The sequence below is a fragment of the Cyprinus carpio genome, chromosome A10 (assembly GCF_018340385.1).
Source record: "Cyprinus carpio isolate SPL01 chromosome A10, ASM1834038v1, whole genome shotgun sequence".
Lineage (NCBI taxonomy): Eukaryota > Metazoa > Chordata > Actinopteri > Cypriniformes > Cyprinidae > Cyprinus > Cyprinus carpio.
The window spans coordinates 8,247,368-8,272,404 of NC_056581.1; the positions used below are offsets into that span (position 1 = coordinate 8,247,368).

Here is a 25,037-nt window from a genome sequence, read left to right on the forward strand (position 1 = left end):
AATATGACAAAACCTACAAAAGACCGGCCTAGATTTAGAACAAGTGGTGCAACATAGAATCTACTGTGTAGATATGGTGTAACATTATGGTTTCTTTTTAAAATCTGTAGTATATATGTGATGCAACATTATGGTTTCCCTATAGAATCAACTGTGTAGATGTGGTGTAACATTATGGTTTCTCTTTAAAATCTGTAGTATATTTGTGATGCAACATTATGGTTTCCCTATAGAATCTACTGTGTAGATGTGGTGTAACATTATGGTTTCTCTTTAAAATCTGTAGTATATATGTGATGCAACATTATGGTTTCTCTATAGAATCTACTATAGAGATGTGACAACTTTATGACATTCTCTTTAGAATCTGCTTTATAGATATGATGCAACTTTATGGTTTCTCTTAGAATCTACTTTATAGATGTGGTGCAACATTATAGTTTTTCTATAAAATTTACATATATATGTGGTGCAAAATTATGGTTTCTCTAGAATATCCTGTCATTTACATTTAAAGTGTGCATCCATATTGCATCTTTTTAAAGCATGAATTTCATACTTTCACCAGTCTTTCTCTAAATAATTTACAACATTTTATCAATCCATGTATTACTGAATAAAAGAAAATATTTGAAAAGAGCCTCTCAGACCATAGATGGCAGTAACTTACCACGAGCCTGTGCTGACCTGCAAAAAAGGAGACACTCCCTAATGGTTTGTGCAAAAGAGCTATGTTATGTCAAATTTGTCACTTATTTCTTCTAAAATTGCAGACCCAACCCACCACGCATTGCACCGAGGATTCAAAGAGCCGTCATTTAGTGCTACAAGCAATGCAATTACATGCAAGAGGGAAAAGGGTCTTTACACATCCAAATAACTTGATTCGTGCAGAATATGATGTTGGTTTCAGTGACCCCTAGACTCTTAAAATGTTTGACTTTCTTTTTCTCATATATATTTGGTTTTATATTTCTTAGAAGATGCAGATACTTTTATACATTTTAATTATCATTTAAGTGTCCAAATTCTTCTGGGGCTTTTTTTCTTCAGTGTTTTTGTCTAAATATTGAAGTGTTTGTATAAATAATGATTTATTCAAATTAATAGACAAAATTTGGCAAGTATGAAAAAAAAAGAAATGTGTTACATATCTTCAGGGTTAATTCCATATGCTACTGTAGCAACTAAAAAAACAAAAAAAAAAACAAAAGAAAAAAAGAATCATTTACACCAGGCCAAACTAACACACATGGTGGTATGAAATGAACTAACATCCTCTTTACACAAAGCCATTAGTTCCCAATGAGGAAGCAGCAAGTGCATGATGAATTAGGGAGAGCTAGAGAATAGTTTAAATATAGAGATGACGGGATGGAAGTTCTTCATCTTGTTGACACCATGAGTAAGAAATGGAAAATCAAGAGGGAGGATCGATCACACTGTGTGCTTGTGTAATTTCAGCTGCCTTCTCATCAGTCCATTGCTGGGTTTGGAATGGAATGCTTGTTTACTAATTGAATACTGCACAGTATACATTTGCTAACTGTAAAATGTAGACATTTTGCTGTTATTAACTTCACTTGACTTCAATTTAGAAATTTTTAAATGTTAATTTTTGCTTCATTCCATGTGAAATTGCCTTAGCTTTTAACAATATGATACTAATTAGTGAACAAGTTTAGGACTTTAACTTCAAATCGAGTACATTGCATTGTTGGATATATTATGCAGTGTGTTATATACTGCACATTTTAACAAAACTAGGTTATCCAGGCATATGCATACAGTGTACAGTATACCTACTATATACTCCAGAAATCGTTAGCATGGTATGTTAGTATGCTGTTCCGAACATAACCAATGTCAGTAGCTTGGTCAGTCACACTGGAAATGGAAAGCATAAAGTCCATTCATTTTCTCAATGGGGAATAGATTTTTAACAATAAAATAAACCTTTAAAGACGGTCCTAATATGAGCTATTAGGTTGTTAATCAGTGGTATATGATTTTTGTTGAAGCCATCAACATGCATTATTTCAACTTGTTTTCATTTTTCATTTTATTCTCATCCTGTTTAACAGTGCAATTCCTGGTGAAAAACTATATTACCGATGATTCTGCAAAGAAATCTCCACCAACCAGATAACTGAAACAAGCAAATTGTGCCAAAAGAAAATATGAGTGTCAACCCACTCATAAGAAACAATGCAAATGACATAATAGTCTTCCTACATTCTCAAACTACAGTACTTAAACATTTGTATATATCAGTAGTTTTAATTTATCCATTGGTTTTAAATTTGATTTTGATTAACATTTGCAATGCTTCATGGGATTATACTTATTTCCCTCACTGAAGCCATTTAATAAGCAGCGCTGTATTGTCTTTTTGTCCAATTTTCAAATACTTTTTTGCTTCAAATCAAAGTTTAATGTTGTGATTCACATCGTAGCTGGTTGGTTTGGTTCTTGGCTTATAATGCTTTAATGAAGACTTAAAATAAAATCCCCATGGGGGATACTGCAAATATACACTTACTGCACAAACTGTACAAGTACTATGGCAATCTGCTATTTTGGTAGATGGTTTACAAACATTAGAGTAGAAAATCAGAAGTGAGAAAACAAGTCAAAGGATATTGTGTGCTGGGAAGGACGGCCAAAATGAGGCATTTCACATTTTTCCCCTGGGAGGGCAATGACTTCCCAAACGTATGCTGAAGTTTCTGGCACGATTGCGTGTTTTGCAGCGCAATGACAGAGAACTGAATTATAAAAAAGTAAAGGATGAACAGACACAAAAGACCACAAATACAGGACGCGAAGGACTGGTTTCTTTTTCGCATATTATGGTTTTACCAGTACTTCCCCTCCATCAGCAGTTGTTTACCAAAGAACAAAGTGACTTTGCTTGTTACCCTTAGGCGAAAAACTAGTTAGATCAATGTTGAATCAACTGCAGTTATTGGCGTATTATCAATGTGAATAAAATGGGTAGAATGGATGCTGAAATTGCTTTCGATTGAACACCGGTGGTAGGCAAGGTTAACAAGCATTAAAGCTCCTCTGTGGTAATTTGATTGAATAAACCCCTGCATGCTAAACCAACCAGACAGGGAGAGTCTCCATCTCGCATCTTGAAAATGGCAGCACAAGACAGCTGAGAGAGTTTTGTGCTGAAGGTCAGGTCTGGGTTGGGAGTGTCCTACCGAGAGTGGGCTGACACGCCTTGGCCTCTGCCAATACTTCCTGCAGGGGGTCTTGTTTCAGGAAGTGATATTCGTCAGGTAAAGGTGTGAGGTGATAAGAAAGGGTGACATGCCGCCCATATTCATACAGATACCATCTGCTCAAATCTGACACGCCATACATAAAAATGTAAAATAAACGCCGGCTCCCTAGACAGACCCAAGGTGAATGAGGCATACATAAAAACTGTTTAAATATTAATAATTACATCTCTTACGTCCTTTAGAGGGTAATGACTGTAACTCTGCCAAAATGGCATTAGTTAGATGAGAAGATAAAGAGAGGGTTATGTAAATGAACTCTTTGCAACCACAAATGGCTCTAGGGACTATATTTAAGGAATGGATTTTTTTTTTTTTTTTTTTTTAAACATTTATTTTTGTCTTCTTCTGTGGAACAAGTATTATTTTAGAACTATTTATTAAAATAATTATCAATGTATTTAATTGTATTTTTATGTTTTCAGTTTTCATTTAAATTTTTCATTTTAAATTTTAGTAATTTTGTTGTTTTTGACATTTTTTACACATTTTTGTTTTACTATTTCTTTTAGCTGTTATTTATTTTTATTTCAGTTATAGTTTTAGTAATTTTTATACTCCAACTTAAACTTAGTAAGTTGCCAGGGCAACATCTTTTTTTTTTTTTTTTTTTTTTTTTTTTAAGTTTTAAGTTTTAAGTTTTTCCTCTAATGTTCATATTTTATATTTTTTAGACTCCTTACCTGACCACATGCACATGCAGAATTCTGAGGAAAAGAGTCTGAATTGCAAGATGCAAACTCAGAAATGTAAGAAAAAGATAACAAACTGAAAAAATTTCTGAGAAAAAAAATACAAATCTGAATTATGAGACGTAAACGCGCAATTCTGAGAAAAAAGTTTGATTTGTGAGATAAAAAGTTGAAATTACCTTTTTTATTTCTATTCTGTAGCAGAAAATAAGCTTCCATAGTATTTCACACAAAGATATCATATGTCCTTTTGGAGATTGATAGCCCCACTCCTCATTCACTTTAATCATATTGAAAATAGGCGCCAGGATATTCATAAAAAACATAACTCCACAAATAACAAATAAATCCCAACTCTCCCTCAAAAACATACATATGAATAAATGATGCCAGGATTGTCATTTTTGTGTGAACTCTCCCTTAAAAGTGTATCTATGTATGAGGGAAAAGATCTCCACTGAGCAGCCTGACACAGGGATACAGTGAGGGTTGTGTTTTTTAAGTGCCGGATGAATATGTATGACATCATCTCTCTGAACGTATACTCCCCATGTGTCTGTGAATGTATGGCTGTGAATGTCTGAGCAGAATCTTGCTGCTAACAAGAAGCTCTCCATCTCCTTTGTTTATCTGTATGGTGCTGGTTGTTGCTTCAAGCTCAGGCCCAGGTAAGGGAGAAATTCTGGCAGACGCACGGTCACATTAACATAGAGTGCAAAGGCAGGCAGACATTTCACAGGAGACACACTACTGTCTCTATCCTGCTGCTGTGGCAAAACACATGCAGGCCACAGATAAAAAGAACACCGCAAACCATTACTGTACAAGTGAGAGCATTGGTTTTTATGCATGTGTATGTTTGCATTCTGAATTCAGTGTTGTTCAGGGCATATAAATGTGTTAAATCAAAAGATGCTCTCACATGTTATGGCAGACACATGCCTAGACTACTAAATCTATGCATACATCTATACTGAATTCATATATCTATATGAATCTATACTATTCAGTCAACTTAAAAAAATGATCTGTGTTCAAAAGACTGCCTCTGAGAATGGTGTGGGATGATTGATAGCTTCAGTTACTGAAAAGGGTGGTGAAAGTCTTTTGTGGTTAAAGGGAGGTGATTTCAGTGTGGTCAACTTGTGAATACTGAGAGATCTCTATCACCATTGTGCCCTTGAATGAGGTTCTTGCCAGTAGATTTCTCTAAGGTGAGCACTGCCTGTAGTTATACTGTACGTGGCTGTTTCTGTAAAGTAGCCTTGTAAAAAATAGAAGTTAGTCACAGAAAGCTATAGATTCAATTAAGAAATAATAAAACCCTACAGATATATAATTATATTCATATTTCGTCAGTAAATAGCATACACCACACCAACATTTTGTAGTATATCTATATCTACATCTATATCTATAACTATATAAAGTTCTAGATATATAATTATATTAATATTTAGTCAAATAGCATTTTAACACCAAACCAATATATATGTATCTATCTTCACTATAATTTTTTTTTCTAAGTTGTAAATAAAATAAAGAAAAATTATCTTTCTTTCACTCTCTCTCTCTCTCTCTCTCTCTCTCTCTCTCTCTCTCTCTCTCTCTCTCTCGCTTCTTTCTTTCTTTCTTTCTTTCTTTCTTTCTTTCTTTCTTTCTTAGTACTGGTTTGCAGCCCTCTTTGATCTTTTTTTACAGGGGAAAATTTTTAGGTAAAAAAAGTCATGCATTTATTTGAAAATAAATACAGTAAAAAAAAAAAGACATTAATATTGTAAAATGTAATTAGATTATATCATTCTAAATTTGCTGCTTAAGAAACATTTCTTTTTATCAATGTTGAAAACACCCCAAAAGTTTTTTAGCGGTAGTATATATACATTGTTTTATATTTCTAAATATTGATTTTTACTTGTCTTTTATAGTCTTTTATCTCCCCAAAGCCAATTTAACACCTGCTAATGATCAAATTCCACAGATTTCCACAGGAAGTCTCATATTTATCTGCTGTCAGTGGTTCCTGCCTCCTGTGTTCCAATCCTCTGAAAGATTATGGGTGTCTTAAACCCTTTTAAAAGGTTTTTCATCATGAATGGCATTCCCATCACTACAAAGTACCAGTGGAGAAGGACACATGTCCGGTGCATGATTGATGGGAAAGGTGAAACTCTCATACCTTAAACAGTATATTATTCACTCATCTCACACCTGACACAAAACACATTCAACTCTGCCTATATATTCTACAGTGTGTGGAAATGTCCTCAGCATCGGGATGAGCCAGGTACGGATTAACGCATGGGCCTACCGGGCATGTGCCCAGGGCACTAGACCAGAGGGGGGCCCAGCCCAAATACTGCTCCTCCAGGAACGCATTTTTAACCGTGCCCCCTCAGGATTTTAAGCAAAGTGGATTTTGAATGCAACTTCCAAAAGCCCAAAAATGGCTGAATAATATATTTGATATGTTCAGAATGTTCAGTGCGGCACAGCATCGGCTGCCAAATTTAAATATGCGTTCATGCTTTGGCTGGCATAGAGCAAGACGTGTTTTTACAGTGCTAAGCATTATAACCAATTGGTCCATGCCCAGGGCACCGCTGTGTCATAATCCATCCCTGGGATGAACACAGTTAAATTTAAGAGTTCTGTAGGAAGGCATCTCATCTAGTATTGAGAAATGGATGGACAAGGTGTCTTTTAATTCCAGAAATCTTGATGTTATTTAGTTTAGTTTGATTCTACTTTGTCGATTTCAAGGAGCATTATGATTACTCACCGTCACAACAATTATTTCAAGTAATTGAGTTCATTTAACTTGCCTAATTAAAAGGTAGTTGATTCTCACTCTGATAATATTGTTATTAAAGGAATCTTCTGGGTTCAAAACAAATTAAACTATATCGACGGCACCTGTGGCATGAGGTTGATTTACCACAGAACACTTTTGAATAAATTAATAAATAAATCTTTTGAAGGGGAAGCGGTTCAGGAGGAATATAAAGCAGAAATGTGAATCCTTTATTTATTTATTTATTTTTGCTAAAGTGCTTCTTACAAACATATGCTTGTCCTATTAGCAGTAGTACTTCTGTTAATAGATGAAGATGAACTTGTGGTTATGTGATGCAGGTGTACAGTAATTCCTGTGGGTGAATTGTTGTTTATGTAAACAGTCCTGTATACATGTATTATGAAAACCTGTAGTGTTTACTGACTTTACACAACCATGCAATATTGAATGTTTGTAAGATTAGCGAATGATTGGTGCAATAGACTTCCACTATAAGAGCATTACAGTGAGCACCATTATTTGTTTGTTTGTTTATTTATTTATTTTTAAAGACATAAATCTACATTATTTTCTGTAGGGACAACATGCTGTCCATAAAGCAAAACTTTAGTTGTTTTTTTGTTAATTGAAATAGAGCTTAAACTACAATTTTCATTAAAACTGGAAAAAAAAATAACTAATTTAAACTATACCATAATAGTATAAATTTAGTACTAAAATAACAAAATATCATTTTTTCCCTGTTTTTATAATTGATTCTGGTGTGTATACATTTGTGCCTTTGTGGTGGTCTGGGTTGAAAAAAATAAACCATCAGAATGGCCTCTCTTTAAGCAAACAAAAGAAGCAGATGAAATATTACAATTATGTTTCTTTACTCAGCTAAATATATTGTGTGGTTCTGTCCAGTCTTAATCTGCCTAGTCATAACAGACCCAAACCATGAGGCCGTTTTAAATAGCAGAGATGGTTTTTGCAGGGTTGTTGACCTCTGTGTGAGTATGTGTGTAGGAGTGGAGATACGTCCCCTGTGGTGATTTTACAGTGATGGCGGTTTCCTGCCCTGAGGGCTGCTGTCTCACTTCCCCTCAGGTGTCTGCTGCTGTCTTCATCTCTCATAGTCTGTATCTGTCTCCATGCTAGCAGCCATGTCTGTGCAGTCCATAACATTCTGCAACTCGGACAAACCAATGTCATGAGTCTGCAAAAACTACATGCTTAAAGTTTAAAAGCAAAGAGCAGCTAGAAAAAGTTTTCTTCTTGAAAAACTTTGGCCATTTGCTAGGCAGATAATTGCTTGTTGTTGATGTGTTCTAGGTGATTGCTAGGGTGCTGATAGGCAGTTCTGTGTGGTAACTTGCTGCTAGGGTGTTCCTACACAGGTCATTGCTTGTTGCTAATGTGTTCTTGGTGGTTTGAGTGTTCTGATATGCAGGTATGTATGGTAACTTTTAATGGATGCTTGTTCTAGGTGGTTGATAAGATACTTGTACAGTTCTGTGTGGTGGCTTGTTACTAGGGTGTTGCTATGCAGGTCGTTGTTAGGTTGTTTTGAATGGATGCTTGTTCTAGGTGGTTGATATTGCTGTGGTTTTGCAGATATATGGACAGACCGTAATCCAGATTAATTGTATTGTGTTTAGACAGTAAGAAGAACAGACAGGAAATTTTGGCATTTATTTATTTAACAATTTCATTCCATACATGTGAATTAGGCTTAAAATCGAATTTCGAACCAAATGAATACACCAAGGAACACATTTAAAAAAAGAAAGAAAAGAAACCAAATGAGGCGTTTTCATTTCAGCTTGCTACAAGAAGCACAAACCCTTCGTGTTCTGAAGCCACTATCGTTTCAAGAGCTAGGGAGCCGATTTCGCTTATAAACCAGGTACTCAATCTACCAGTGCACAGTATGCTACCCACTACATCTGCTTCACTGGCACACAGAATAGTTTTGCAACGTGAGAGGAACATGGTGAAATTTAAGTTTGTCTGTTTATCTTTTACATTTGAACTACAGAGGTTTCTGGAACTGTTTGCATTGTGGTGTTGTCGCTGCAGCTAACTCTAGCAGGGTCATTCGAAAAACTGTGAAAACAGCATTTCTTCAAACTATTTGATCTTGACCTACTTGTAGTATGTCCTTACTATGACAACTGCCCTCTTGGTGTAACACATTTACAAACTAAATTAGAGTGCATCTTTTTTTTCTGGTCTAAATTTAGCAACAAATCGTTACAGCAACTGGACAGCTTTGCTTTGTTATGCTGATATGTTTAAACAATATACCGCTTGTGTGATATGAATTCGAAACAAGCATATATACACACACTGGCATGAAAAAAATAAGAGCATATAATGATGTTTTAAATGCAGCATGATTAACACATACAGGTACCTCGTACCAATTTATTTCTATTTGCTTAAAGTAGAAAGAAAAAAACGCTTCATTCCTGAGATGCAAAAAAAAAATAAGATAAAACACAATAAAATAAATACAAATAAAATAAATAAATAAATTAAAAAAAATGCAACGGATGTAACTGGGTTAAAATTAACATTTTTAATTAACAGTATTAAAGTTTCTGTTCTGTTTTAAAAACTGGCCAGTTTGTTAAAAAGACTCCTTGCTAGATGTTTTTTTTTTTTAATACACAAATGCTTTTACTTCAGTGTATTACATTTACTGAACCCTAAACCTTTTGAGTAAATGAAAAGAAAGTCAATGAGTGTGAATGCATTTTACTATTTCCACATTTCACTGTGATAATAGATGGTGCATTTTAGATGGTTCTTAGGGAAGCTTTCATTACTCTTGGTAGAGTCTATGTTTTTATAGTTTGACAGGAGGAGAAACAAGTGTGTTTTATTTGAACACATGGAACCTTTTTTTCATATGTTGTATCCACAACATAGTGAAATAGCAGTTGTAGATGAATTGCCACTTGCAGACTCTCAAAAATGTTTCTGACTTACAAAGTTTGAGCTCTCTTCCTAAACCTGTGAGCTGCCTTTATATGGAGCATCATAACTCTTATAGAATCTCCTAAGTGACCAATTTGGAACACCCCACGTTGGTACACTGACATCTATTCAAATTAGTACACCATAACTGATTTCAATATAGCTTGCCGTTGACATGTTTGTATGGTCTGTATTTTCATAATCACAATCTTTCCATACCAGCTATAGTAAATATAATGGGGATCCAAATGGCAAATTACAACACTGATTTATCCAAACATTTTAGACCGTACCTTTAGCTATGAACTCTTTGTAAATTCCACTGCAATCGCTAGATGAACAAAAAAACATCAAACTGGAAATGTGTTTTGGTGCATTAAAAAGCAAATATGAGGTGACAATAAAACATGCAATGTATAAAGGCAAGTTTGAAGGAAAAAACAACAACAACAAGGCATTGGGTGACCAGTCTTCAATGAAACAAGAACCCATAAAAGCTAAAAGAAAACAGCATGAAGCTCCCACTACAAACACAAAGGCAATTATGGTGATAAAAGAAGCTGATTTATTTTTTCTTAGAAATGTTGAGTATGTCCTGTAACGGGTCAAAATCTGAGCAAGTGGATATATTTTCTTGATAATATAATGTGATTTTACTGATCACAAAGGCAGCATTAGGTCAGTGTCACAATCAGACAGACAAGAACCAAACATTGTTAGCAGTTATTATGCCAGACAGATGGCTTTGAGCCTATCCTCATAAAGAGAGATAACGTAGCAGAAAAAAAAGAAAAGAAAAAAAATACGGTAATTGTGGCTTGAGTAGCATGTTAGTGGTTATGTTTCATTTCATAAGGCTTAAACAGATCTTCTTTTGTGCACTGTAGTTTGTCCTTAAGAAGTATGTAATCTGACTGATAACACACAGCCCAGTGACTCTTTCAAAGGATATCATATTCCTAGCCATTAATATATTCACACATATTAGGGATACATGTGACAAGACAATTACATTTGAGTAACATACTTGTATATGGAAGTGATATGTGTTATTGTGGTGCATTATGACTTAAATGAAAAGATATTTTTGAGATTTACTATGAAAATTGCAAGCTTGATCATCTACTGGTTTCATAAGCTTCAGTGATGTCTTTCGAATGTGAGAATGAAGACGGACTGCGAAAGCAAGTATGAACACTAATCGTCATCATTTACAGGAAACGAACATCAGGTAAAAGTGTTTTAAATACTAGAAGTCTCCCATTCAACAAATACATAGAATTGCCATTTCATTAAGTATTCCATTGCTGTCACAAATGCCGTCAAACTCATTCAGTGGTTTTCAATTAAGCAAAATTAAATAATTTACATTGAGAGTCAAACAACAACAATCTTTCAAAAATGTTTTACCAAAATGTGATACTTGTACAGTATATACATGCCTTGAGCTAAAGCAAAGATTATGAAGTTGTCGAAAATCTTTTAATGACAAATAAGATGAAAAAAATTAACGATTTTCCCCACCAATATTTAGATCAGCTAATATACAAACTTGATGGAATTAGGGATCCCAAAGTCTAACAACAATTTTCACTAGTTACCACATTTAGCAGATATATTATACAGCCTTAGCAAGGTTGTCTATTCATCATAGAAATCAACAAAAGAACAGAATTTCAAAAACACTTCCAAACATTAACAACCTGTGACTTCAGTGACCGTAAAACGTACTGATGTCCAGTTTGGGTAATGAAACTCAAAGTTAGTTATTTTTACTTCATTATGATTGTTGTATTAGACCGATTGATGAGTTGATGTGAGTCATTTGTGCTTATTTTTTGATTGGCCTAAACCTTATGCTGTAAAATGAGTGAGACTTCATGTATGCAGCACATGGGCAATGTTCTCTCAACGTTATCATAATGTACTTGAAATTTTCAGGTTTGCATAAAAAGTTTTTTTTGGGATCTTTCTTGGACTGTATAAAGATCTGACCAGTGATTTGAAGGTTTAAGAGCACTGAAATAGTTACACGCTACTTGTTTTTGTTAAATATCACTCTCTTTGTTATGAGATTTTGTGTGTTCAGCACAACGGTTGTGTAAACGGCTGAAAGGATGATATATCAGATGGTTCACACTTCGACCATGGATCTGTTGTTATGACAACACTTGCAGACTGGGGGCCGATCAGTGCAGGAATACACAGACTGCTGCAGAACCAAGCAGTGGAGATGCATCGTCATATATACACACACACACACACAACTGGGCTTTTTCTTTCGTTCGGCCTTTCTTTGCCTGATTGCTGATTCACTAGCCCACTATGGTTTATTTGGTGAACAGAGTTGGTAAACCTAACTGTTTAAACTAATTTAAATACAAGGTAATTTTTCAGGTCTCACACTGAGACCTTCTGTGGAGCTATTCATTTACGTACCAATATCTACACTTCAAGTACAAAATACTGATTTTAGCCATAGTGTGAGTTGTCGGTTTCACATCATGTAATGGTAATTTGGAAAATGGAGCGTTTCTACGTACCAATAACATTATTAACACCTAAAAATCTGTGGAATAAAAAGGGAACTTCCCTCACTTCAAGTCTGAGTATATTTTTACTACTGTACATGTTATTTTTTCTTTTTTGGGAGAAACATCACAATAAATGGATTCAGCATGAATCACAACCAAAAGTAAAGTAGAAATTATTTAAAAAACATAGAGCACAAAACATTTTAAAAAATCATAATGCTGAAGATAAAAAAGCAAGCAACCAAGAAGAGGCCTGAAAAACATGAAGGCATTGACTGAAACTCAGTGGACATCTGTATATTTAGGCACTGTGAGAGGATGATGGGCGAGTCCTTACTGGAGGATGGCTGCAGACTATATATATATTTTTTCATATTTGGAGATTTTGACTTTTTTGTACTACTTTGGGGTGTTTTACAGCTATTTAATGATTACAAAATGTGACATCTTCAGCAAAAAAGTTGCTTGTATAAAGTAGCAGGTGAGCTGTTATTGAAAAAAGCAAAAGAAATCCGAACTGAAATGAAAAACAACAAAATGAACAGAAAGAGTGAGAAGAAGCTTCCGCCGCTGTCTGAAGAAGTTCCTACACGGTGCAGGGAAGGAGGGAAGGAACAAGAGGAGAGAGAGGAGCGCAGTGCCATTGCAGTCTAAATGAAATACTCTTTCTTTTCTTCTGCGTGTGCGTGGTTGCCGTCAGCATTGATGATGGCTGTGTCTGCATCCGGGGCGTCATCTGCTCCTTTTGCTTCGTTTGTCAAATATGTGCCTGAAAAAAAAAAAAAAAAACACAAGGTTTTGTTTTGAAGATTATTTTTTAAATGTCACTGAAACTTTACAATACCTATTTATGTGGACAGGTAGGGACAAATGTTGGAAACTTTAAAATGGCAATTCTATGTAAGAGAATTACTATTAGTACACTCTCAGAAAAAAGGACACAAAGCTGTCTCTGGGGTGGTACCTTTTCAAAAGGCACACCTTTGTACCTAAAGAGTCCATATTTGTTCCTTAAAGGTACATATTAGTACCTAAAGTGTACCTTTTGAAAAGGTACAGTACCACCCCAGTGACAGCTTTTGTACCTTTTTTTTTTTTTTTTTTTTTTTCTCTGAGAGTGCATTATGAGTTTAAAAGTCTGAGACCACTTGTGAAAATTCAAATATTTTTTATACACTACCAGTCAAATGTTTGGAATTATTAAGATTTTTTTTTTTTTTTTTTTTATGTTTTTGAAAGAAGTATCTTACTGTATGTTCACCAGTAAAAACAACAACAGTGTTATTATTAATTATAGTTAAATATTATTGTATTACAATTATTATTATTAAAATAAAACTAACTGTTAAACTAACTGTTCTGTATTAATATATTTTAAGATGCAATTATTCCTGTGATGGCAAAGCTGAATTTTCAGCAGCAATTACTCCAGTATTCAGTGTCACATGACCCTTCAGAAATCATTCTAATATGCTGATATTCTAATATTCCAGTATATATAATTGCAATATCTAATGTATATAAAATGTTTATTGATTCTTCTATTATTTTTTTATTATACAATACTTATTATACAAACTTTATAAGTCTCAACATTTTTGTGCCCTTATTTTGCTTTGATGACTGCAGCATTTCATTCATTTTACAAAACATTCTTTTGTTTGAAATTATTCAAAATACTGTTGTGAAGCCCACTATAGATATTGATGTATTTTTGAGTATTACTGTATCTATATTTTACAGAAAGTTAATGAAAATCTCACCTTTATGCCGTGCCAGGTAGCGTCCTAATACAATAATTAAGCACAAAGTGGCGAAAACGACGACAGCAACAATTCCACCGATCAGAGCGTGGTCTGGCGGGCCTGGCAGGGCATTAGGATCTGTAAGAGAGAGAAAGAGGATGAAAAAGCATAGTTGGTAACCTTTCTCATTTTATCATACTTTTACATTCCAAAACATCAGAAGGTTGACAACAAATAGTTTGGACTAAAGCTTTAGCCCTCTCCTGTCTGCTCAACTGCAGTTAGGGCTGGTCAGGGAGTTTAAAGTCTGTCTGAAGTGACAGGTCGAGCCATATGGTGGTCTGACAGGGATCTATGCATGCCTAGAATGAAAGTAAAGAAGAAGACATGCACTAAAACAAACACTCCGTACAAGCTGCTTGTAACCAACAAACATACACTATGGTCAAAAGTTGTTTCAGAAGGGTCCCAAATTTCCTAGAAAAATGTCCTTCCAGAACCTGCTGAGGAAGGTGTACTTATACTAAAGCCAGTGGTTTTGAGATGTAATGTTCAACATGCATATATTGATCAGGTGTCTGGTTATCCATACTCTGTTAAAAATACAGGTTTCAAAAGGGCGATGCCATAAAAGAACAATTTTTTGGATGCCCAAAGAAACTTTCAGTGAACAGTTCTTAAAAGAACATTTTCCCATTGTTTTCTCACTATTTTGAATGGAAAGGATCCATGGATGCTAAAAGTTCTTTATGGAACCATAGATACCAATAAAGAACCTTTACTTTTAAGAGTGTACAGAGTAGAATAAAGCTCTTGAGTTTTGGACCAAGGCACTTATTGAAGACAAGACCTTCTATTCAACTTGAGGGGATCTTCATTTCATCCCCGACCAGACAATGCTCTTGAGCGTATTGTTAATTTATAAGATGGGCTCGTCTCCTTTCTCTCTCTGTGCTGATGTTCTTTATCATGTCACTGCTTAGTGCCATTTGGAGTGGTATATTATAATTGACAGCATGCGTTGCATCTGCCACAGTGTGTGCGTTTAATCCGGGCTGTGCTTTGTGCTGCGGGAGCTTCCTAATCACTGCCTGCAATTACTGTATCAGCCGCACAAAGCCGGGATAAACTCAGGGCCAGAGAGGCATTCAAACAGTCCATCAGCTCTCATTTCAGTAATGGAGAATCCCACCTCGGAACAACATCAGCTGGGCATGCTGGCTTTATCCCTCTGATTGACATCTCATAGACTCGCTGTTTTTTTCTCTCTCAATAATAGCATTTCTTCTCTTTGTTGTGTTTACAGGAGGAGTATAAAACCTACAAGCTACATCTGACTTCCCTGTGACAATCAATCACAATATAAAATCAAAAAAAAATGTGCAGATCTCTATATCACCCTTTGAGCAGCTCACTAAAATATGAAATGTGGAATGGCTACTTGTATCTGACAGGCATATGTTTCTGAATTTCCAACGGTGAAAGGCTGTGGTATAAAACTCTTTCAATTTTTATGACATCAGTAAATCAAACTAAAGTCCCAAAAAGTATCACCACTGTAGGTGCGTGTTACTTTAGTCTGGCTATCAAACAGCCTCGCCTTTACGCCGCTTCAACCAAAATGGCAGAGTTTTCACACCGAACTCTAGTTCTCCCTAATGTCTAACTAGGAAAAGTAACAAAACAAATTCTTGGCACTGCCATTCGAAATATTAGTACTGTGTTCAGACACTTTTGTCCCTGATCATTAGACTGTGAATCTCAAGTACATCCCTCAGTGTTGTGATAATTAGCCCTTCTCTGTCCTCACTCTATTTTTATCAACACACAGTGGGGTTGCTGTGCTGAGTGCCATCCTAGGGTGAGTCCACTGACACTGTGAGAGGCCTGGTAATCTCTAACTATATTAAGGATAATTTCTACAGTTAGAGAAGGAGTTCCATAATTAATTTCATTAGTCAACTTTTATAGGACTTTTATAAGTCTTTTTTTAACTTTTTGAGGTCCGTGGAGGTCTTATGCAACCCGTATTGTCTTTAGATATACTTGTAATAAAATATATTATAATAAAGTGATAAATGAAAAAGAGGGAAATGTCACAAATTAAAAAGTCTAATGTTAAACAAACGCCACGTTTTTTCCTGCAATAATCATGCAACTTGCTTTGACTTCCTTCCGGTAGAATATATATATATATATATATATATATATATATATATATTAGGGCTGTCAAATAATTAATCACGATTAATCACATCCAAAATAAAAGTTTTGTTTACATAATATATGTATGTGTACAGGGTATATTTATTATGTATATATAAATACACACACATAAATTATATATTTAGAAAATATTTACATGTATATACATTTATATATTTATATTCTTATATTTTATATTATATATAAATATATTTAATATATAAACATAACATATTTCTTCTTAAATATATACATGCATGTGTGTGTATTTATATATACATAATAAATATACACAGTATACACACATATATTATGTAAACAAAACTTTTATTTTGGATGTGATTAATCGTGATTAATCATTTGACAGCCCTAATATATATATATATATATATATATATATATATATATATATATATATATATATATATATATATATATATATATATACACACACACACACACATACACATACACACACACACACAAACCCTTTGCAATTTGCACCCTCCACCTTACCCACTCATTTGCTTTGACTTCCTTCCGGTAGAGTTCAGGCTTTAACTTCCTCCACAAACCCTTTGCAATTTGCACCCTGCACTTGGCTTACTTGTCCTCTTTCTTAGCCCCTCATTTTCTGTCCTTGTGCACCGCACACAGGCTTAACTCATCAGAGCATTTGTCCTTAGACACGCAATGGACTTAACAGCGGGATCCACCAGCAGAGAAGTGAAATGTTTCCTATCCCCAAGCACACATTATCTTTTAATAAGTCCTGCAACAGTCCTTCCCTTATGATTTAATATTGAAGCACCACACGCACATTCCTATTTTAATATTCATAATTTCTTCCCCTGGCCCCTGCGTTGTGTGGCTCTGGCAAATGTAACAAATTATCAGCAGTGAAACTCACCGCTCTGATGGTGTGGGATATAAACTCGGCTGCGGCGCATTTGAGAAGAGACTCTCAAAACAAAACCACAAAAACAACATTAGAAACAGTCACAGCAGCAAGCACGCGCAAACCCAAGCAGTCACATGAATTCTTAAAGGAAACAGTTTCAGAGGAGAAACATGCAGGAAGCACTCTTTTAACAAATCCACAAGGCAGGGGTTACGAACAGGCCTCGGGGGGCAGGAGCAGCAGGGGCGGCCGTGTTGCGCTCTTGTCTGGATGACATTTCAAGGTGAGCGTTACCATTAACTCCACATGCTAATTCAGGAGACTGGCACATGCTGTCTGGGAGATTATTTTTACGGTAATCTCTGAGATATTTGTATAAATGCCTTAAAGGGAGACAGTGAGCGTGGGCTGAGTGTAAATGGATGTAGGAAAGCGAACGTCAACGCTTCGGTGATCTTCTTTACATCGGTGAGCTATTGAAGGACAGTGACAGAGAAAGTGTTGAACTGGAAAGCTTCACCTTCATGGTACAATCGAACACTGGAAATTAACATTTACAGGGTGACTGCTGATGTGCTTCCAAATTGAAAGGTGCACCGAAAGAATTGTAACATTTCAAAACACCGCCCTCTATGGGGAAGGCAAATTCAATTGAAACCTTCCAATAAATCAGCTAATATGAAAACCCAGCACAAGCTATTCAATGGCATTTATGATTTGATAGCTGTATGCATGATTTGCTCTGACTCTTGGATTCAAATGTTCCACCACAATCAACCAGAAGCAAACCAAATTATGCATAAATTGTAAAATGCAGTGGAATGGAAAGATAGCCTTATTAACCAAATTATGAGTTTAAGTGTGAGCTCATTAGACTTGATTAAAAAGTCTGATGGATTTTAAGCTGTTAACCATGAGATACATCAACATTAGTCCTCTGTGTCTGAGAACATCTGCAAACCTCCATATTTAAAAGGGTTATTTACACATTTATGTCTTAGAATAAGGTTTACTTATTTTAATAATATATTTTAATATTTTAGATGCAAACTTTAAATGTAAGTCTGCAATGATGACTATAAATAAGCCATATATAGGTACATTAGGTCAACCAGTGGTGTGAGTTTTGGGTGGGACTATCTGTTTAAATAACCAATGGCAGAGTAACATTAAAAAAAAAAAATCACATCCATTTGGTGACACCACTGGCACAGAAATTACACACTTCACTTTTGAATATATAAAAGTTTCTATTAAAAATGGGATCTAAAATAAAACTAAATTTGGAAGTTTGCACATGTTCTCTCAGAAACAGAGAATCAATGCAGACACATCTTAGGGTAAACGTTCCATACTGCATATGAAAATGAGAAACTGCCATTAAGATGAATGGGAATGCTGACAATGGTTTTCTCTAAGTATTATAGACCTTCTTAGGATCCGCAAGCCCAAAGAAGGTTAATAAAACATCCTACAAGTATTTTATGAGTATTTTACAGGCTCTTAAACAATCTAAAAGCATAGCTTTGGCTGATTTCCCAGTTAATGCACATTATAGTGTCAATTCTGTCTCGGAAGGCATATGAATATTCTGCCTCAAGACTTGAAGATCCTATAGTTCTTGTTTTCTTTCTGCATGTGCAGACTCCGGCAGCAGTAAAAGCCAGCCAATTAAATAATATTAGATGTCTCTAGGACTCTGTAAATATACTCTATAAATAAAGATAAATATTGGCTTAATGCACTGTTTAAAAAAAGTCAATTATTCCCCATTTTCTGCTGAGAAAGAGCATTTGACAGTTGTGTCTAATGGGAAACTGTTACCAGGAAGAAAAAGAGTCTGTTATATTTGAGTTGTGTGGCCCTCATGGGGGCCAAATCTAGGAAATAAACATTAAACATCCAAATCAACCATTCCATCCACTCTCCATCCATGCTGAAAAGAGAAAATAGCTAAATGCTCCTTGTCGGTCTTTGCCCAGAACAGCAACCTCTTAAATGACCCGTGAGTCTTTAGAGGGCTGATTTACATACCAGGATGCTCTTGAGACTTGATCTAAAGTCAAACGGGGGCAAAGGCGGGCCGCTGAGTTGGTCAGCACAGTTTAATTAGATTTTCAAAACAAATTATAGCTTCTAATTGTGGTTAAAAAAAAGTGTGTCTGGAGAGAGACAGAATGATTGAACCCAAATAGGGTGAAAAAAGAAAACAAACACAGGTTTTCTCCACTGAGAGGCATGAGCAGGCAAGTTACTGAATGATTTGGAGATGTTACACGGTAACATTCATAATTAGGCCACCGTGCTTCAAACTCGATCAGCAGTGAATGCTGGGAAATGGCGAGTGTTCATTTCAGCAAATTAAAGCAGCTCAAGGCTTCCAGAGGATTACTTAAAGTGTCTCCTTTCCACGGAAGCAAAATGAATGAAGAGAGTCTTATTCGTAATTCATATTCGGTAGCAGAGTTTAATGATTTTTTCTTTTTCCCTTTTCTGTTATATTTTAAATTGTTACCATAAGTCTTCCCTCGACATGACTTAATGTGACAGATCATCAATAACCTTGCTGCGTGACTGAGGAAAAAGACCTTTGCATTACATTTTAATTCCTCCTGTGTTGTGTCATTTTCAGAAAGGAGAGAGAGGAGGGCGCTCAGGACTCCTTTCTCAATATTTAACTGACCCTCCAGGGACACGGCAGCTGAAACTTTGACTTATGCATTTACACAGAGCCGGCTTCTGCTGGTGTCCTCTGGCAGACCCTCCGAGGAAATGCTTTTTCATTCTGGAACACACCTTTCTTGGAGTTCAAATCAATAATTCTGAGATGTTCATTGATATGAGGTTCAAAATCATTTTAATCCTTCTATTGAGAATAAGCAGGAGGATGAATGATTTCCAAGAAGAAAATTCTCTTTCTGTGCTTCTAAAACCCTATTCGGAATTAGTTTTCTGGATATATGTCTCTAAAGTAACTGTAATGCTTATCGTTAATTCATACAGGATAAGTAATGTTGGTAAAAATTTCAGAGATGGACTGTGCCCAGGGGCACTGCAAATATTATATCACTTTTAGATATTTTAAAGTGTTTCCCCTCTGCTTTTTTTGGGAGATAATGATTACATTTTAAGCGCTTTGCTGCTGTGCCAAGAAAGAGAAAATTGCAGTAGCCTGCAGTTTAGAAGACTTTTAGACCAAGCAGAAGGCTCTGTGTAAGCGGTCATTTACTATGGTTAAGAGGTCACTTACCAGCTATTTAGCAAGGACAAACCGGACAAACGATAAGTCACCTAATTAATATTCATGAATCAAGCTGATAAGGTTTATAATGAGTACCCCCACATTTCACATTATTCCTAAAACCCCTAGGTGTGCTTTGTGCCTTTACGCTTTGCCGTCACACATAACTGACCAATCACAAAATGTATTTCACTATGCTAACTAATTATGCAGGACATGTTAAACATGAGCATATATTTCAGGATAATTGGCAAATTTCTTTCAAATTTAAGACAAAATGTAGCCAAACTGAACTCATAAATTTTAAATATGGGCAATTTTGCTAATTTTCTTGTTCTTAATCTATTTTTATTTTGTTAGGAAAAACCTTTTCAAAATGCTGCAATTTCCCTCCATCAATTACAATCATAAAATGACACGCTTATGTACTCTTTTGATAACCAACAAAAATGCAATTCTTTCTATCTCTTTCACAACAGTAACAAATGTCAAATGCTTTAAGGAACAATATGAAATTAATTTTAAAAGTTTTTTCCTAATTCTCTTAAAGGGTTTTAGGTCTAAGTTGAATCATCTTTTCAAAAATTAAAAGACTATCATTTTTACTGGAACATGAATGTGCAGTTTATAAAAAAAAATCATCATGGCTACTTTCTCATTTTAATCATGCAGAATTGCCTTGTGATTGACACATGCACAGCTACAAGCATTCATGCAACTTGAAGAAATAACTCAAGAAACTCAAACGTGGCACTAGACTTCTCGTAAAGCAAGAAATTGGCTGAACAAAGCTTTCCAAGGTGGCACACACTGCTTGCAAACCAGGAACAAAGTGTTGGAACATCCAAATGACTCTCTGAGGATTGCTCATTTGCTTGCTTCTTACTAGAATTACAGCCCATGCACAAAGCCATATCCAGGCCACAACTGACAGGCCCGCGTCTGCCTATTATGCTCCTGTGGCGTGGCCATGTTGATTAATTGCTGGGTTTCTGGTCAACGCTTCAAGAAACATATGTTCCACTCCGCACTGTGAGACTCCTTGCAGGAGGGTAGTAGTCTCCAGTCATGTATAACGTGTCTCTTTTGACAAAGGGTCTTCGAGGATTCCACAGTGACCTACAGCGGAAATAATAGGAAATAATTCAAAATAATTTTTTTTTTTTTTTTTTTTCAAGCCAACATATTTCAAAGCTTCAAAAACCTCAGTACTTCCACGATAGCCCCTTCTCTGTTTATGTCCTGGAGTTAAATCCAATTAAGCCGGGTAATTCTTGGCAGACGCTGGACAAGTTTAAAAAGTTTTATAATAATTTTGCAAAGCTTTGTTGTCCTCCCTTTCATTTCTGGCCTTGGCCAATGAACCAAGAACCCTCCCTAAAACAGATAAATTTCTGCACTTTCCTCTCCCCGTCTAAAGACAAAAGGCATGACCAATCATTATCCCTGTAAAAGTGTCTCCATGGGACAATAACGGCGCAGGGGACTACAGCAGGGCGGTTTCATGCTGATTATGAAAAGTGAGCTGTAAATATTTTAAATTCTCACCATCCCTGGTACTTTATTCAAACTTTCAGCTTTATAAGGTCACAGCTAATTTGCAAGCCATAAAAGCACATTTGGCAGATTTAACAGGGACGGGAGACGGACTGATGGCATCGCCTGGGCCCCGTGTTTCTTTGAGGAAGAGTTATTATTCCCATTAAGCCTGGCAGAATGATGAGGCCAGAAATTCGCCGTTGGTACGCCCCCCATTGATCGTGGGCAGGAGAATGAGCTGCTAATGCATTTAGAGAAATAAGATCTGTTAACACCGCAGACGATGAGCATTACAAGCTTGGAGAGAAATCCTTTTCGACGGAGGGAATATGTGCGGTATTTCTTCACAAGTTGCTGATTCCATTCTGGTTGATTCTGGTTTTAAAGGATAATTTCAGCATAACCTGGCACAAAACTGGGATATCTTCAGGAATAGGAACATACTGATGCCGGATAAACTTTAATCTTGTATCAAAGACCACAAAATCCCATGTTTAGTGCAAGTTATCCTCAAATTGAACCAAGTAAGCCACTTTGAAGAATGGAACCGTGAGGATACCATGCACACAAGCACTGCCTTTTTGTTTTAGCTTACAAACTTAACTCAAAGTTGCACCAACAGGGCTGCACCCCTCACAAGTAGCACAAAAATATGTAGACATTCAAACAACCTTATGGGGAGATCGCAAAAAAAAAAATAAAAAAATAGATACACCTTATAAATCACACTGGCTATATTTAGAAGAAGCATTCATAAACAAGAAACAAAACTGACCCTGATACAACTGAGACTGGACGTTCACTGCAAGGATCTAAAGAACACTTATGTCACATAGTACAGAGGCTTGGTGTTTAGGTACTTAACTGATGGAGACTGTTGTTCAGACCCTCTCAAGATGCACAAACTCCAGGACAGAGGATAGTTAAGGGGAACAAAGTGGAATCTAATACAGATTGTCATTTGCTGATCCTTAAAACTTGTTCCAAACCCATATGCTGTTTGATGTTATGATGTGTGACATGCAGGAACCAGTGGTTTTTTGTGTGACTTGATGTGAAACCTGGCTTGGATGTGCAATTTTTTGAGTCAAAATATTTAAGAGCGTCAACGGAGGGGAAATTTTGTAAAAAATGAAAAAACAAAATCAAAGATGATTAGGGTATGTTTTACAAGAAAATACTAGTTTAGTTTCTACTTTAAAATTTTTAATTTAATTACATGCCATTTCTTTGTATTTGTGAAACTTTTTCTTCAGTGTATAAAACTTATTCTTAATTTATCCTTTTGTGTTCCACGGAAAAATTAGTGGCATACAGGATTGAAATTATTTATTTATTTTTTATTTATACCTTTAATAAGAGGGGCTGATGGAAGATAAAGACACAGCAAGGGCTAGAAATCATAGAACAAGTGGATGGTGGAAGGAAGAGATAGGAACTAAACGAGGACATGCAAAGTTGCAGAGTGACTTTTGGGAACAAAAACACTCCAGATGTCCTTGGAGCTGCAGACTTCAGTCAGAGGAAACTCGCTTGGGGAAAAGAAAGACAAATATAGGGATGGAGAGGGAAGTATGTGAGGGAGATGAGAAGGAAAAGGAGGAAGGGCAGTGGGGTTGTACAGTACCTCTGTTACCGGTGACAGCAGAATTGAGATCCTTGGAGTCTAAGGGACCTGTATTGTCTGGGAGGGTGGGTGCAGGGGAAGCTGTGGATGGTGACGATGTGGTGGGGGCATCTGTTGTACGTGACAAACAACAATGACCACAAACATGTAAACAAAAAAGGACGGATAAAAGACAAAACAACAATGAAAAGTGGAAGAAAACATTTGTATAACAATGGAACAAATGAAACACAATAGTTGTCATGCGAACAGAATGCAAATACGAACTGAATGGGTTTAATTTAACAATGCACACATGAATTAATTATTGAAATAAACAGCATGCACAGAACACTTGACATTCCAGAAATGTATGTCTTTCTTTATGATGTTTACTGATAATGGGTTTGGATTGTGTATAATACATCAAACATAGTAAAGTGACAGTTTTGCTCACAAAACGGTAGGAAAAAACAAGCCGCATACAGGGAGAAAAGCATCAATATTTGACGAACTATAAAAAGCAGTCTGCACAGCTGACATGCTGGACAAAATGTGAAGAACAATCACCATAACAAGCCTTTCGTTCAGAGCAAAACAGGGCACTTTAGAGCTTAGTATTAGTGCATCTTTAAAAAAATGTAAAAGAGCAGATGCTACTCTGCTGGTGTTTTCCTGTAAAAGTAAAGCCATTAACATGTTTTTTTTATTTTTTATATATAGTATGTGGACAGTAGCCAACCCTTACTAGAAGGGTGAAATTAATTTAGGAAAGTGGTGATAAATACTCCACTGCTAGCTTTAATGCTAATTGTTACACAATAAAGGAAATAATAAAAAAAAGTATTGTTTTAAATTGTATTTATTATTAATTTTCGCTTGTATCAGGTCTCCAGTGTGATTGGATTGTACTTGATTATTACATAGAGCGTGACAGAAAATTGTAGCGGATAATGATTATTTATTGTTCAACCTGTATGTTATGTATTCCATAAATTTATGTGGATAGTGAAAAAACATTAACACCTCTGAATACTGTTTCATTGTAAAGGGGGGCAAGCTAAAAAGCAAAGTTCACACTAATCTATTTTAATCTCACACAATTTCAAGGTGCAGTTTAAATTGAGTGATTTATGCTTTTAAAAACAGCAGGTATCATTCAAGCCTCTTGAAATTGATTTTGGTTTGACAATCAGTGTAATGCTGGCAGCCCTTTGCATGCATAGAGCATGTTTAGCGCAATGATAAGGACACAAGAGGAGAGTTGGGCTCAAGTTGATAAGCTAAATCACCAGTCTGCCTTCGTACTAATGGACTCAAGCAGACAAGCAAAGTAATCCAACTGATAGCTCAAAATTGCACAGCAGCTACCAGCTCTGGCTAACTAGAAATTAGACAGACCACAGGTTCCATGAGCCGACATTCATAAACAGCAGCTGATAAATGGCTAGATTTTTTAATCCTCAGAGGAAAATATGAGTCATGCCAAACCATGTTGTAAGCAATTCTCTGTATGG

General features: G+C 35.8%; 1 protein-coding gene across 4 annotated transcripts in view; it reads right to left on the minus strand.

Moving 5' to 3' along the window:
- Positions 1 to 8,454: 8,454 nt before the first annotated feature.
- Positions 8,455 to 25,037, minus strand: part of LOC109055178 (cell adhesion molecule 2-like) — a 360,969-nt gene continuing 344,386 nt past the window's right edge. For 3 of the 4 annotated variants that reach the window (XM_042765020.1, XM_042765022.1, XM_042765021.1), the window contains 3 exons: positions 23,542 to 23,652; positions 14,047 to 14,166; positions 8,455 to 13,052 (listed from right to left, as the gene is read on the minus strand). In XM_042765020.1, the coding sequence (XP_042620954.1) occupies positions 12,934 to 13,052; positions 14,047 to 14,166; positions 23,542 to 23,652 (350 nt within the window). In that variant the 3' untranslated portion in view covers positions 8,455 to 12,933. The remainder of the gene's footprint in view (positions 13,053 to 14,046; positions 14,167 to 23,541; positions 23,653 to 25,037) is intronic. The other variant, XM_042765023.1, reaches the window with a different exon arrangement.